This window comes from Prosopis cineraria, unplaced genomic scaffold, assembly GCF_029017545.1.
Source record: "Prosopis cineraria cultivar Desert tree isolate PC_DT_omini unplaced genomic scaffold, ASM2901754v1 PC11, whole genome shotgun sequence".
Lineage (NCBI taxonomy): Eukaryota > Viridiplantae > Streptophyta > Magnoliopsida > Fabales > Fabaceae > Prosopis > Prosopis cineraria.
Window position 1 is genome coordinate 31,502,938 of NW_026555342.1, and position 17,123 is coordinate 31,520,060.

Consider the following 17,123-nt stretch of genomic DNA (forward strand, 5'->3'; position numbering starts at 1 on the left):
GTACATAACATTATTTTTGATATCAATTGTATAGGTTTTTGTTATAAGTATGTGTATCTTGGTCCAAGGATAATGTGTGGATTATGTGTGTGTTGGGCTAAGTTACAATTACAAGTGATGCATTTGAAGTGAATTATATGCCTAAAATGACTAAATTGATATATGTGTTAAATGAAATTCACCCCTTTGTGTTGTTGTCAAATAGGGGTTTGGTGGCTATTTTGAGTGTGGTTACTTGTTTGTGTGATATGAATGAATTGCATGTTTTGTTTTGTTTATTTGAGGTGGTTAAAGTATCTCTGGGGCTAATGGCATTTGGTATTGTGAGTTGGACACCTTTGTGTATGTTTAGTGGTGAAAACAAACCATTTAAGGTTCGGGTGTCCATCTTTTTAACAAATGATTATTTGAGTAACAAATTACTGTTATTAGCTAGAGGGCTCAAAGAGCTTCGTGTGGACACTTGAACTACTCAAATTGGAAATTGGATGGCAAAACGGTGCGCTAAGAAATTTTGGAAGGCTGTTATGATAACAATCTACTGTCATGACAGTAGGTGCGCGTCGTGGCACATGGCTGTTGCATTGCAACACATGGGACCTTCGAGAGACTTGTCCCTCTGTGCCATCTACCATGATGAGTAAGGCTTGCACTGTAGCAGACAGACTAGAATTTGCCAAAAAATGGTGTTTTAGCTAAATTTTGATATGGTTTATTTCCCATGCTTCCATATTTATTCTAAATTAATTTTTAACCATAGTTTGAGCTCAAATAATATTTTAAAAAGGGTTTTCTTGGGATTCTAATGTTTTAAACTAATTATCTTTAAACCCTTAGGTTGTGATAAATTCTTTATAGAATTTTATTTAATCCTGGTTATCGCAATAGTATGTGAGTGTTGTCCTGGTAATGTCAAGGCGAATATTACAATTTAGCATCAGTTTCAAGCATTTCAAGACTGGTATGTGTAGTTGTTGTATTGGATGGTTTTGCTTGTTACATTCATGTCTAGAAGTTGGCATATATATTCGTTACACTTACCTTTCCTTTGTATAGTATCTCATTTAATGCTTACTCTTTATATAGTTACCTCTATCCTTAAGAGGGGAGAGAGGATGGCAAGAAGAAAAACTGTCAAAATGGCTACAGGTGGTAACTCATCTAATACAGATATGGTACCAGAGATTAATAAGCTACCACTAGAAAATCACATTCCTGTTGGTCAGAACTTAGAACAACTAAGGAATGAGCCGCAGGGTAATGAGGCCTTGATATTGGAGATGAGGAATTTGATACAAGTACGTAATTCAGTGTAGGGACAAGCTATACCGATGAATGATAGGGTAAGAGGAGACAGTAGAATAATTAAGAATGAAGAAAGATGTATAAGCAAGAAGATGAAGTCTATAAGGAGACCACACCCAAGCAATCTGGAGCTATGGGTGGCAGTGGTTTATAGAATTTCATGGATCAAGCATAGAAGAATTTTTCATGGCTTCATCCACTTACTTTTGATAGAACAATGAAGGAGGGTGAAGTCGAAGAGTGGATCAAGAGAATTGAGGCAATATTTGAAGTGGTGCTATGCTCAAAGGAGCAAAAGGTGACTTTGGTCTCAATATTGCTTGTAAAAGAGGCTAAACATTAGTGGAAGTTGGTGAGATAGACAGCTAGAGTCAAGTGGACATGGGATGAGTTCAAAGTAAGGTTTTTCAACTTTTACTTCCTAGTGGCCTTTAAAGCAGAAAAAGAGGCTGAGTTCCACGAATTTAAGTAAGGGAATCTTGATGAAGAAGCTTTTATCACCATGTTCAATCAATTCTCAAAGGACTCTACTTATCTCATAAGAAATGATGACTCAAAATGGAAGGCTAAGAGACTACTTAAGAAGATGAGGCTTGAGAACTGACAACAGTTGGCCTTGTTTAAGGTCACATCTTATGATAAGATATGCAATAAGCTGAGAATAGCTGCGAGAAGGGGCAAAGAGGTAGAGACTGAGAAGAGAAGGGATAATCAAGGTAGATTCTCAATCGCTTGGCCCTATTGGTGGAGTTAGCAAGAGATTTGGTTTTAGCTCTAGTAGTTCTATGAGCTTTAGGAAGAAGAAGACTTTTCAAAAGGGATCGCAGTCTTGAGGTTCTTTCCAGAGGAGTAGTGGGCTAAAGAATAGTGTCAATGGTGCACAGCCATCTCAGCAGGCTTCCATAATGCCTATGCCGACTCTTAGTATAGCTAGAACCCCTCAATGCTTAAAGTGTGGGGGATATCATGTGGAAAAGTGTTTGGTTTGCTTTAAGTGTGGCAAGATGGGGCATATAGCCAAATATTATGAAGAGGGTAGAATAGGTACCACAAAGCAGAGATCAACTGTTCTTGGGAGAGTATTTGCATTGTCCTAAAAGGAGGCAGGTACGTCTCCAAATGTGATTAAAAGTAAAATCTCTCTGCATAACTGTGATATACATGCTTTATTTGATTCGGGTGCTACCCATTCTTGCATTTCTAATGATTGTGTGTAGAGGTTGAAATTGTCTATGCGTACCATGCCATATGTGATTAATGTGTCGACGCTGGTGGGAATTTTTGTAAGAACCAACTACGCTTGTCTAGGTATTGATTTGAGATTTGAGAATAGATCAACTACCATCGATTTGATCTATCTACCCATGATTGGGATTGATATAGTTGTGTGTATGGACTGGCGGTCGGTAAATAATACGACACTAAATTGTGCAAGAAAGATAATATCCTTGCCAGTATATACTACACCTACAATGAAACCCAGTCAGTCAAGACTCTTGTCTATAATGCAAGAAGAAAAGTGCATTCAATATGGTTGTCAAGCATATGTAGTGTTCTTTTTCATTCATGCTGCTTATAATGGAGGAATTGAGAGAATTGGAGTAGTGAATGAATTTCTCAAAGTCTTTTTGGAAGAAGTGTCTAGATTGCCGCCTGAGCGAGAGGTGAAATTTTCTATTGACCTTGTGCCTGGAACTGAACCCATATCAAAAGCTCTGTATCGGTTGTCTCCATCTAAGTTGGCAAAGCTAAAGAAATAATTAGAGGAATTGCTAGAAAAATGTTTCATAAGATTAAGTGTGTCTCTGTGAGGATCACCAGTGCTATTTGTGAAGAAAAAGGATGGTAGTATGAGACTTTGCATTGACTACAAATAGTTGAATAAGGTAACAATCAAGAACAAGTATCCATTACCTAGGATTGATGATTTACGAAACCAGTTGGTTGGGGCTATAGTGTTCTCTAAGATTGACCTATGATCAAGCTACCATCAATTGCAAGTCAGGGTTGAAGATGTACCAAAGACTACCTTTCACACTAGATATGGTCACTATGAGTTTCTAGTGATTCCATTTAGATTGATGAATGCTCTGATAGTGTCTATAGACTACATGAATAGAATCTTCTATCCTTATCTAGATAAGTTCATAGTAGTGTTCATCGATGATATTCTAATTTACTCAAGAGATAAGGAAGAGCACGTGAAACATCTTCGTACTGCCCTATAACTTTTAAAGGACAATAAGTTATATGCCAAAGTCAACAAATGTGAGTTTTGGCTGAGGGAAGTGAGATTTCTTGGTCACATGGTATTGGCAAAAGGGATTGATGTGGATCTACACAAGGTAGATGTTGTTCTAAAATGAGAACTATAACATCCTAAATTTCTTAATCCTAAGTTTAAAGGTTAATTGAGGGTGAAGTAAAAGTTAGTGCGGATTAGAGATTTGGATGATTAATTAGTATTTTGACTTGTTTGTGTGTTGTATGAACAGATATGTGTGATAGGAATACGTTTTGGGTCAAAGCACGTGCGCGTGGTGAGAATAAATTTCACTGTGCCCATGCCGCGGCTCGTGCTGCATGCTCTACGATGCATGGACCAGAAATTACCTTCATAAGTTGTGAAAATTCAAAAATTTTAGAGGAGTAAAATTGAGAAACACATGAGATAGAGAGAGGAGAAGGGCTGAGGAGCTAAGACAAGTTATTTTAGAGTGGTGGAAGGTGATTTGGATCGGTAACTTGCCAAGTAAGCTACGTATAACTCATACCTTCCATTCTACACAAATTTCTTTGAAAATAAGTTATAGGGAAATTGAATGGGAGGAATTTGAGGGGTTAGATTCTCGCCCAATAGTAATTAAAAGGTTCTCAAAAGTTAAATTTCATGTAACTGGTTTAGAGCTGAATAGTAGAGCTTTAAACCCGTAGGCTCAATTTTAGCCTTCAGAGAGAGAAAGTTAGGGTAAAAATCTTATTTGAGTAAAATAAGACCAATTGAGGTGATGTAAAGTAGTAACTGGGTAATCATAGACTTAGAATGGATAAATAGAAAAAAGTTTATGCATGAACATAGCCCTAAATAGTAAAATGAGTTTTTGGTCAAAATGAACCAAATGACTAAAATGTGCCAAATATATTCAGATTGGCATATTGGATGTGCGAGTAGAGAAAGGAATCTTAAGATAAGCTTGTGCGATAATTGAAATTCACGGGTAACCATTCTAGTGACAGAAGGGTTAAGGTAACTAAATAACTTTATTTGTTTGACTGTTTATTATAACTATATTTTAGTATGATATGTAGTACATGAAATGATTTTAAACTAAGCATGTTTTATAGCATTGAGCGATTGTTGTGTATGAACGGCATTTGGTTGAAATAAGCATGGAAATGTGTGTTTTATAATGAAAAGTATTATATGTATATTTTATGTGTAAAAAAGTATTAAATAATAAATGGGAACCTTAAATAGTTCAAAAAAGCATGATCATAAGGGTGGGAGTTCACCCGAGTGCAGGAGATGATAAAGACTATGTGGCAAGGTTTCCTTAGTACTTGATAGGATGCGGTGTTGGAAACAATTCTCCTTAGTACTTTGAAAGGTGCCGTGTTGGAGAAGATCTCCTTAGTGCCTATTGAGGTACAATGTTGAAGATGAGAGACTCCTTAGTGTCCTTATGGTACAGTGTTGGAGTCAACGATACTCCATTGTATGTATTGGGGGAAACCATAGTTCATATTGTACATTAAAACATCTTTAGCCGAGTGATTCTACTACTGTAGGTGAGCTCAAGACTAATGAGAGTGTACATTGGTCTAAGATGAGCCTATAGTTTCATGTTAGGGTGATTCAGAGGTTCGATTAGTAGAGATCATGATAATATATTATGCAATATGATGAAATATCTTGAGATAACATGGAATCCTTTATGATTAATGAAAAGTTGAGAATGAAATAAGATATGTGATATAAATGTTATTTTATGAGGTTTTAATGGTATACTATGTTTACTTCCATATTGTTGCATGTGATACTCAATAGGAGTGAGTTATTCTATTACTAAAACTTTTATCTCACCCTCATGGTTATATGTTTATAGGATCGGGAAGTGATCAAGCTAAGGGAAGAGAGTCTTCACCAGCTTGAGTGTGAAGCCATGTACTCTAAGGTTGTGTAATGAACTGAACTAAAATTATATATATAAGTGTATATGAGTTGCCATAGGGTTGCATGCATTTATTGAATTGAGTTTTTGAGAAATCAAGCCCGATCATATGTATATATATTGAAATGAAACAAAGGGGCTATGATTTGAGTATATCATGTTGAAATGATTCTTGTGTTGGTGGATCTTAAGCTAAGGGGCAAATTATGATAAAACGAGTAATTTGGGGGCTAATATTATATTATGAATGTGATTGTATATGTATGGGTTAAGAAATAGCCAAGTGGGCTATGTTATGTCAAGAAATGGCAAAGTATGTGAAGTCAGTGAATTGTGAAAATTAGCCGTAGAAAGATCAAATTTTGATATATGAGTATGATTGTGATTAATTGACATCAATCAAGTGTATTAGATCCTTTTGGACTTAGTTCAAGGGCTAATGTGGTGTAATGAGAGAAAAGGATCAATTTGAGTGTTTGGGTGCGCAAATTTTTTTTAAAAAAGTAACTTTTTACATCCAGATGTTTAAATTTTGATCGACTATTAGATCATGTACAAACCTATCTTATTGTTAGTATACGAGCTAGTCTTCATGTGGGTGCTTGAATCACTCCAATCGGATGTCGTATGTGAAAACAGTGCACGTCGGAAGTTTATCATTTTTGTTGTCAAAATGATAGCAGAAATTCGGACAAGCATGCCGCGGCGCATAGTGACACGTGCCATGGCGCACAGCACAGAAAGGAAGGCGTGTGGCTCTGTGTCACATGCCACAATGTATGGACTGCATGCTGTAGTGCACGGACTAAATTTAAGTTTTATTTTATGTTAAAATGCATGCAGTTGGGATAGAAATACTGGTGGGTTATGTCTATTATGTATTTAGGGAGTGTATGATTTACTTCTGCTTTGTTTTTCTCTAATTTTATTGTAAATTGATTGGTTTTACAAAATAAGTCTTCGGCCAAAGCTTTTGAAATGAAATTTGAGTATTGTAATTGATGTGAGGCAGTAGTAACACCGTAATCTTCTTTTACACTAAGAAATATAAGAGGAGGTTATAGGAACCGCCTACCTCAGTGATAGAAATTAGAAGTTTCTTGGGATTGGTAGGCTACTATTAGCATTTCATTCAAGGATTCTCCTAAATTGCCTCTCTATTGACTAAGTTGACTCGAAAGGATCAACCGTATGTGTGGACCGATAAATGTGAATTAGCATTTCAAGAGTTGAAGAGGAAACTAACGTCTACTCTAATACTGGTTATTCCTAATCCTTAATTATTGTATGTGGTTTATACAAATCATCATTGAAAGTTTTAGGGTGCATTTTAATGCAAGATGATCAAGTTGTGCTTATACCTCAAGAAATTGTGACTGCATGAGGAGAATTACCTGACTCATGATCTGGAGTTAGAAGCAATGGTTTTTACCTTGCAAATTTGACGACACTATCTTTATGGGTCTGTGTTTAAAGTATTTAGTGATCATAAAAGTTTAAAGTACTTAGTGGATCAGAAGGAACTAAACATGAGGTAACATAAATGGATGGAATTCCTCAAGGACTACAACTTTGAGATCAAGTACCATCCAGGTAAAGCCAATGTAGTGGCAGTTGCGCTAAGCAAGAAAACGGTGCATGTTGCTCATATGGTGATTCAAGAGCATCGATTACTTGAGACTTTCTTAGATACTCAAAGGAAAGCACCTTACATGACATTGTATAATGTGCATTCTACAGTCATAACTAATGAATTTTGGAAAGAGTTGCAAGCTGCTTAGTTTGAGCATGAATACTTATTAGGAATCCATGAGGATATTAAAGAAAGAAGACCCATAGAATTTAGATTCAATGATGATGGATATGAGACTTATCAGGATCGAATTTATGTGCCAAGTGATGAGGAGATAAGGAAGACGATCCCACAAAAAGCACACCGTAGTGAGTATACTATTCACCCTAGTATCACTAAGATATATTAGGATATAAAGCAAATGTAGTAGTGGCTAGGAATGAAGAAAGATGTGACAGAGTTTATGACTAGATGTCTGATGTGCCAAAAGGTTAAGATTGAGCATCAAACGCCTGGTGGTGTGTTGCAACTACTAGAGATCCCAGAGTGGTAATAGGATAGCATATCAATGGATTTCATCACTAGATTGCCTAGAACTCAAGCGGGCTATGATGCAATATGGGTAATTGTGGATCAGTTGATGAAGTCAGCATACTTCTTGGTAGTGAAAACTACCTATTCACTTGAGAAGTATGCCGAGGTCTATGTAAATGAGATAGTGAGACTTCATGGGGTGCCAAAAGACATTATCTCTGATCATGATCTGAGCTTTACGTTGAACATTTGGGGAGCATTGTAGAGAGAAATGGCACTAACTTGAGATTTAGCACAGCCTATCATCCATAAATGGATGGCCAGACTGAGAGGACTATCTAAATGCTTAAGGATATGTTGCAAGCTTGTGCCTTAGAGTTAAGAGGCAGTTGGGATACACATCTACTATTAGCAAAGTTTGCTTACAACAATGGTTTTAATTCTAGCATTAGAATGGCTCCGTATAAGGCATTATATGGAAGAAAATGTTGATCACCTTTGTTTTGATAGAATTGAGCGAGAAAAGTTTGTTGATAGCCCAGAGTCAACAAAAGAGCTACACAAATCAGCATAGAAGACTGTTGGAATTTCTAGTTGGTGATCATGTGTTCTTTAGGGTCACGCCAATAACTAGCATTGGGAGATCGATAAAGGCTAAGAAATTGACTCCCAGGTTTATTAGTCCTTTTGAGATTTTAGAGAAGTTAGGACCTGTTGCCTATCGGATTGCCTTATTGCCGAGTTTATTAGGTGTTCATGATGTGTTCCATGTGAGTCAGCTCAAGAAGATCAACTAGATCCTTCTTATGTTATTGAACCGGAAGAGGTGGAACTTTAGGAAAACTTGACCTATCGAGCTGAACCAGAGCAGATTGTGGATGTGAAAGATCGATAATTGAGAAATATGACTATTCAATTAGTTAAGACCTTTTGGAAGGGTATGACCCCTAGTGATGCAACGAGGGAGACCGAGGACAAAATGAGGCAATTATATCCCTAATTATTTCCATAGGTGTGTGTTTATGTGAGATTCTGAATTTTGAGGGAAAAATTCTTAAAAGGAAGGGAGAATTGTAACACTCTAAGTTTCCTAATTTGTAAAATTTGGTGTTTCCAAGGGTAATTCAGTTAATTTAGATAAATTATTCATTTAGCGAGATTTGTGGGAGACTAATATGGTTTTGAATCCTTAAACAGTCTTAAAAAAGGGCCAGGTCAATGTTTGAGCGAGCTATAGCACGAAAGGGAGTTTAAAATTTTATGGCACTTTTTGTGCCATGCACCACGACAGGTGTGTCAATGTGCCATAGTGCACGTGCAAAATTAGCACTTATCAGTTTGCAAAATAGATCAAAAATGGAAGAGAGAAAGAAGGAAACCAAGAGAGTAACGGAGAGGAGCTCTTGGATTGCTAGGGCATGAACCCTAGGCTACTTTAGGAGCATTTGGAGCTTGAATTACTATTAGATAAGTTGCACATTCCCTCTTCTCCCTCTTTTATGTGAAAATCTGGACATTTGGGTTAATAGGGGCATTGATTCAGTTCTTTTAGGTTTAGACTGAACCCATTAGTTTATTTAAGGTTTTAGGGAGTTAAATCAAGCCTTTAACCCTAAGTTTATGAGTTTTGTGGTGATTAAAAAATTTTGATAAGGGTTTGCAAGGCATGGGGCCTTTGAGGGACTCGTCCCTCTATGCCATCCGCCGCGACGGGTTATGCCGCTGCAGACGAACCAAAATTTACAAAAAAAATGGCATTTTAACTAAATTTTGACATGGTTTGTTTCCCATACTTCCATATTTATTCTAAATTGATTTTTAACCATGGTTTGAGCTCAAACAATATTTTAAAAAGGGCTTTTTTGGGATTCTAATGTTTTAAACTAATTATCTTTAAACCCTTAAGTTGTGATAAATTCTTTATGGGATTTTATTTAATCCTAGTTACACAATAGTGTGTGAGTATTGTCCTGATAATGTTAAGGAAGACATTACACCTTTGGTCATGTTTGTTTTCATATCTCTCACTACATAGGTTATTTTCATATGAAACATATTTCATTTGAAAATAGACTCCAACAACTTTTCAATAATGGTTTATTTATTTGAAATAGAATTCTATTGAGAAATATATGAATTTTAGAAGTTAAGTGTTGAGATATTGATTTTGTACAACATTTAGACTTGACCTTTGTTCACTCTTTTAGTCATATCTCAAAATTTAAATTGAATTTAAGTGTAAAATTTATTTAATTAAAAACTAGACTTCAAGAGCTTTCCAACAATATATAATTTGTCAAATTTGGAGTTGTATTGAATAACTTAGAAACTTAAGAAATTATGTGCAATGACCCCTCCAAAACACAAGTAGTTACATCCTGGTCACACGAGTGATTCATTCACAAAATAGTCTTAATGTCCAAATGATGCATGAAACACCTTTTACACATGCATGAAACGTCACCCAAAAGCCTTGTTTCTCACTGAATAGCCTTTGTGGTCTAACAAACGTGTGAAACACTTCATACCCTTACGTGATTTGTCATCTGGGCAATACCATATGATGTTCCTTGCATGATTTGTCAGGTTTCAAGCGAGATATGTCACCTTTGCTTATGAAAACTCCAAAACACGTGTGAATGAGCTTTGGTTCCACACAAGATTTATCATCAACAGCTATAATCACTATGCAACATCTATAAATAATCATATGATATCTTTAACACCTATTTCACTCCATGGGCTATAAATTTAACACTTAAAACTCATCTTGTAATGACCCTCAATTTTAAAAAAATTTAAAAAAATTTATATCCTATTTAAATTATTTTTATGGCAAATAGAAAATGGTAACTTAATGAAATTGATGTTAATAGTTTACCTGAAGGTTCAAGGTTTGAATTTTTTTAGTAGTAGATTAATTTTATTTAGTTTACAATTATGAGAAAATTACTAAAAGTGTTTGTGTCTTTTATGTCATTAGAGGAAAATGTTGTGCCCTCTCTCATAATTTTTGCATTTCACTAATATTCAGATTTTTATCCTCACTCTTTGTCAGAAGCACACATTAGAAGAAAAAAATTTGGACCCTTCCACTCAATTCGCGTTGCCGTTATTGTCTCCCTTCATTTCCCTTCAATTTTTCTAGTGGCCTCTGGTTCTTGTGCCATCAGTCAAGCCTTTCGCTTCTCTCTTCCTCCTTCTATCAGTGTTCTCCACCACTAGTTCGGTCTTCTCTTCTTACTATGTAATTTTCATTAATGTAGAGAGCGTGGCTGTGTGTCATGAGGGTTCAAGCTCAAGTAGGCATTGTGAGAGGTAGAAGGTCAGTATATGCATACAATCTTCATCTTCTCTTCCTTATCAGCTGTTGAACGTTGCATATGTGCATATGATCTGTGAGGAGATAGAAGATCTGATTCAGACATTTTCTATCTGTCATCTATGCTTCATCTCTTTCCTCCCATTTCTGGTGATCATCGGCAGAAGTGGAACCTCATTGCAGCTATGCAAAGCTCAGGTTCTCCATCATGTTTCCCATCCCTATTTGCCTTCTTTAGTTGCTGTTCTATTCTCAATGTTCGCGTTCATGTCGCTAATGGGTGTGAGAAACCAAATCGCAAGAGCTGGTGGTGCTGTTGCAATCTTGGACGTGTGCTGCTAATTCAATTTCTTTCCTCTTGTGAACTGTGTTTAGTTTTCTACTTCCTCTATTTAGCCATTGAGAAATTTGATTAAAGTTGAGAAGTGAAATTGAAATTTTAGGAATTTTAGGTAAGTGGATAGCGTTCCAACTGATATTTCAATAAAAATCTCCTTTATCAAAATATTACATTGTTATGCATTTTTTTTACAACCATGTGATTATTAGATATTTTGTTGATTAAATTACTTTATTTCGTGAAGTTATCTTACCAGAATTGATTATTTTAGTTAATCAATAAATACAACTTCGTATTTTGATTATGGGATTTCATTTTTGAAATTTATTAAATTGTAACGGAAAAATGATTCATGTGAATTTGACATTGAAAATAAAAATTTTATTTTAAAAGTGATGATTTTTTTACATGTTTGAAAATGGATTTGAAGAGGACTTTACACAAAACACCGATTGCTAACGGCAGTTCCATTAGCCCTCGGCGCACCATGATCGATGACTAGGTAGTTTGATTTTTGTAAGCTTTATTCTCACATTTGTTATTCATGGGTCTTATATTTGCGTTTGTTTTTATGGCTTCAAGCTGCATTTGGTTAATATTACCCTTGTGGTTGTGTTCCACGTTTGTTTCGTAGCTCAAGCTGCGTTTGGTTACTTACTCTCATGGACTGTGTGTCCATGTTTGTTTTTGTAGCATAAGCCGTGTTTAATTATTTACTCTCACACATTGTGTTCACGGTTGTTACTTGTTCTGATAAGTCCCTATAATTATGAGTTTTTAATTATTTGATAGACCTATTTTTCATTGGTTTTGATTAGTGACATATTTACAATTATTTAATGCAATTATTTGCTTTGTTAAATTAAATGATAATGACATTTGATATGATACTTTAATGGATTATGATTTTATTTAAAGTTACATAGAGTCTTTGTATGCTGAATTTTATAAAATATTTGTTTCAAAATATTAACATCTCTAGCACACATAATTATTTTAAATTTTTTTATACATATTTAATTATTTATCATTGGGATGCTATTCACTAAAAATTTATTTTGGTTTTAAATTTATTAGTTGATGCTGATCATACTACTAACCTCTGAAGGGCATATAACTGGTCTAGATGGAACTCTGCCTAGCATTATTATTTATTTATTTATTATGTAAATACTTGAATTCATATTTTATTTTAAAAGCAAGGTTAGGTGCTCTACATAGCTTATAGATAGGTTTACATTTTGATATATGTTGTCTATTGGCTGGAAGGAACTGAGCTCCTGAATGATACCATATTTTTATGTAAAATATTGTGTTGTAGAATTTTTGAGAGATCTTATTTATAGGAAAGGTTTTATCAAAATTTTTATAAAAATATTGAAACTTTTATTATAATGGTTTTTTTAAGTATGTTATAATTTTCAATACAAATTCAACTATGTTTTAAAATGAAAAGATTTCTCGACCTAGGGCTTGAGGGATGTGTGATATAGTTTACATCTCGTGTCAGTCGCCCTCTAATTTCAAGGCGTGACACATCTTAACAAGAGATTAACTTTAAAAATCATCAAGATATGAAATTCATTTTACATTACTTTTATTATATGAAAATCATTATTCTTGAACTAATTTCATTTATATCTTCATTATTTGAGCATTAGAGCTTGATAATACTCATTATTACTCTTAGAGAGAGTTTCAATTGAGTGAGTTATATATTCAAAGCCGTTGTAAGGGTGATACGGAGAGATTTTTCTTGTAACCAAGAGAAGTTGTTCTCTTAAAAAAAGAAGCTCACTGGTAAAATAAGTTGCTATAAAGGCTCGTAAGTGCTCAAACTAAACTTATGATTATATTATGGTGGCAAGCACCTACTTAAACTTGTGTTATAGTGAAGAAATTTTAAGTAGTTGCTTGGAAATTGAATGTAGGCTCAAGTGGTAGAGCTAAATCAAAATAAATCATTGTTTGCAATCTATCTTCCCTTATCTCTTTATATTTTCAGTAACCTTGGTTTATGTTATGTTTTAATATACAAAATTAAATTTGATATATCTACATGCTCTTACTTAAAATTGGACATAGAAATTGTTTTTACACATATTGAGTTTGTGAAAATAACTTTAGCATTCTTATATACAAAATGTAGACCTCAAATTTGCCTAAACTTTTCTTTGAACATAGTTTTGGTAAAAAGTTTCAAAATAACTAAAAATTTCATAAACACCTAATTCACTGCCCTCTTGGGTGTGTTACCATATCTAACATAAACTTAATTAAATACAGTTAACAATCTTATCTTTTCAAACTAGAAATATAAACTTTCAAAAATACTCATCATTTAATTTATTAAAAAGAGAAGGAATGGAAATTAGTTATAGAGAGAGAAAAGATAATATTAAAATTAATTTATTTAATAAAATATTAATTTATCTAAAGTGCTTTATATTTTGAGAAGAAAATTTTTTTAAAAAAAATACTCTATAATTTAAGATGAAAGTAATATATATTTTGAATTAGTGATATTTACATATGTGGCCTCTTAATTACTAGGTAAACAATGACAAGCCTTGACTTATAATTAAATGACTTATTTGTTGGTGAAAGGTCTATCCTTATTGATTAGGTTGTCATGATCACATCAATCACTGCATTGTTTCATTAAATGGTGGTTAAGGCTGGTAGGTCATAATTATAGTGAATGAATTACATCTATCACCCCTTAATATGATTTCAAACTAAAGAATGGCAGGCTTGACGTATAATGGGGCTCTTGATCAAATTAAATAAAAGAATAACTTAAATGTCTATAGATTATTTTAAAAAATAATAATAAAATTCATCAATTACATACATAATAATCTAGTCCCTCAAAATGTCATAAATTTATTGAAATCTCTATATATTTGTGTCAATAAATTTTAAAGTGAAAATACTATTTTACCCTTATTAAAAATTACAAGCCCCAACCACAAAATTTGTTCTGTGAATTGTATAAATTGAACAAGAAATCACAACTTATCAAGTGTAATTTTTGTCTCAAAATAATAAGCCCCAATTACAACTTTTGTTTGAAAAATAACAACTTGTTTTGTGAATTACAAGAGTTGAACAAAAAATTACAACTTATCAAGTGAAATTTTTGTTATTGAAAAAGAATTTTTTAAAATAATAAGTCTAAATCATAACTTTTGTTTAAAGAATAATAACTTTTATTTAAAAAAATTGTAAAAATTGAACAAAAAATTATAACTTGTCGATAAAAGTAAAATAGTCTTTTCAATTTAAAATGTATTGACATAGAAGTTCCTAGAGACTTCTGTGAAATTATGACATTTTGAGATATTCAATTATCATTTATGTAATTTAGGGGGATTGTATTGTCATTTATTATTATTATTATTATTATTATTTTGTAAAGTTTGGTAGGGCTTGGGTTGCAATATGTCAATCTGTGAAGATCAAAGCACCAACAATTTTATTATTATTTTATTTCATTTTTAGATATTCTAATTACCAATGTTTGCCTAAACTTATGTGAACTCTGCCTGTTTTGTGGGACCATTATTACCAAAAAAATTGTTGAGGTATCTTAGGATACCCTTAGCATATTTATTTTAAAAATAATAATAATAAAATCTTATCAAAATATGTAAACAACAATTAAGTCCCTTGAAATGTCATTATTTCTCTGAGTCCCTAAGTTCTTCCATTTACGATTTTAGGTAAAATGATCAAATTTCTTCTTTTTTAAAATAAAAAAATCAAGTCTAGCTCTATTTTCTTAATTACAATTTTTATTTAAACAATTATAAATTTTATCTGTAAATAGTAAAAATTAAACAAGGTATCATATCTTTTTACACGAAATTTTTTTATCATTGATAAACAAGTTCTAAAAATAACCATTTTTAATTACAAATTTTATTAAAGTAATCACAATTTTCATCATATAAATCATCAAATTTGCAATCACACTGTCCAAACAAAAAGATTTTAAACAAATAAATTTTAAATGTGAGATTTTAAATGTAATATTTAAAATTTAAAATTTAAATTCAGATATATCAATCCAAACACTATGTGACTTACTCTAAAGGTTTGATACTCTCATTTCATTATTTTCAACCTTAAAGAAAAATTTGCAAGTGAAATTTGCTAATATGTAAAGAAAAACTTGCTGAATATATCATTACTTGAAAATCATTTTCATTCACAAATTATTGAATCTTATTTGCAAATTTATATTTTATGGGTTACAAGTAAATGTATGTTTGAAATTCTTTTCTTTACAATTTAATAAAATTTCACCTGTAAATTTTAGTTTTGACGATTATCAATCATGGAACCAGAGTAACAATTTTTTTATCTAATTGATATTATGTTATGCTTGAATGAATTTGGATTTGGGCCAAATCCTCCATTTGGATACATAAAAATTTATAGATTTGGATCCAAATTGATGTTTTATTATAATTCATTTATAATTTCAAATTTCCTATGCATTCTAATTATTTAAAATTTCAGCCACTCTAATCCTCTCATTCTCTTCATGTTTTTACTATTGTTGCCTCTGTTACTCTTGCCTCTTCTCTTGTCTCTCATTCCAAGGCCGAATATGCTACAAGTCCATTTAGGATGTCACCTTAATTAGGCCTTAAAAAAATGCTCACTTGTATCCTATATAACAGTTCATTATTTTCCTGTTAAGCATTAATGTTAATTACATATTTTCATTATTTATCATTTTCTTATATCTATATAACTAGTCATTAAGCATTAATGGTAATTATATATTCCCATTAAAAATTTATTGGCCCCATAATTTAATGCACCTATCGCTCTTATTCCCAATATCAATTAACCATTATCTAATTAGAAGGGTAATGTCCATATACTATCTGTCTGCCACAGCTGCTTTGTTATAATCTTGAAAGATTTTTAAATTCTAATGATCATTCTGATATTGATAGATGGTCTGGATTTATTTTTAGAATTAAAGTTATTGAGGGAAGTTTTAGCCAAAGAAATTAATACTTCAATCGAGATTAATGAACTATATTAAAAGATTATACTATTACTCTTTTTCAAGTAATATATCTATTACTTATAGAATATTATTGACAATACCCGTAACAATTGCCACTTGAATAAATTTTCTGAAATTAAAATGAAGTAAATCTTATTTAAGATCAACAATGTTCCAAAATATATTAAATGGATTAGCTAGTATTTCCATTTTCCAAGTTGATTACAAGATATTTCCTATATAATTTCCGACAGACATGAAATTATAAATTAAATATGGTCGAGTCTGGTAATTACTTTGGCGCTGGGGTCGATAGTGAAGGGAGGAAAGAGTGAGAAGAGGGAAAGGAGCAGTTATTTTAGAATTGTTTGAATCAGGACTAAAAGGTTTGAAAATCCAAAATGATGATCAAAGATACTTTAGATAGCATTTGGATTTAAATTTAAAATTTAAAATCTCACATCTCAAATCTATATATTTAAATTTCTTTGTTTGGATAGTATGAAAAATTTGTTGGCAAAAAAAAGATAGTGTAAAAAAATTTAAATGAACAGATATGTGAGTTATATTCAAAGTAAAAAATGAAAAATGAAGAGTAATAAGTTTATCCCTTGAAAGACAAAAGTAGAACGGGGCATGTGATTAAGTTTTGAGGTCTATGATGACATTATTTAAGAGGCCTTAGGTATTTTCATTTATTTATCTTCATATCAGTTTTACAACCTTTTGAGCTGCAAAATTAGATATTAAAATTTTGTGATAAAGTAATTTTAACATTTTACTTTCAACAAATAATATAGTTAGTTACATATAAGATATTTAAATTCTAAATGTAATTCTCATATTGT

At 32.6% G+C, this 17,123-nt stretch overlaps 1 protein-coding gene across 1 annotated transcript; it reads left to right on the forward strand.

Moving 5' to 3' along the window:
- The first annotated feature begins 1,139 nt into the window (after positions 1-1,139).
- LOC129286467 (uncharacterized) lies at positions 1,140-3,065 on the forward strand. The gene is made up of 2 exons (XM_054922427.1): positions 1,140-1,298; positions 2,523-3,065. Exons 1-2 carry the CDS (start codon positions 1,140-1,142, stop codon positions 3,063-3,065), a joined length of 702 nt encoding a protein of 233 aa, XP_054778402.1.
- The last annotated feature ends 14,058 nt before the right edge of the window (positions 3,066-17,123 follow it).

Coding starts and splice junctions, on each gene's coding strand:
- LOC129286467 (XM_054922427.1), top strand. CDS start 1,140: ATGGCTACAGGTGGTAACTCATCTAATACAGATATGGTACCAGAGATT. Junction 1,299..2,522: donor AGATGAGGAATTTGATACAA/GTACGTAATTCA, acceptor GATTGTGTGTAG/AGGTTGAAATTGTCTATGCG.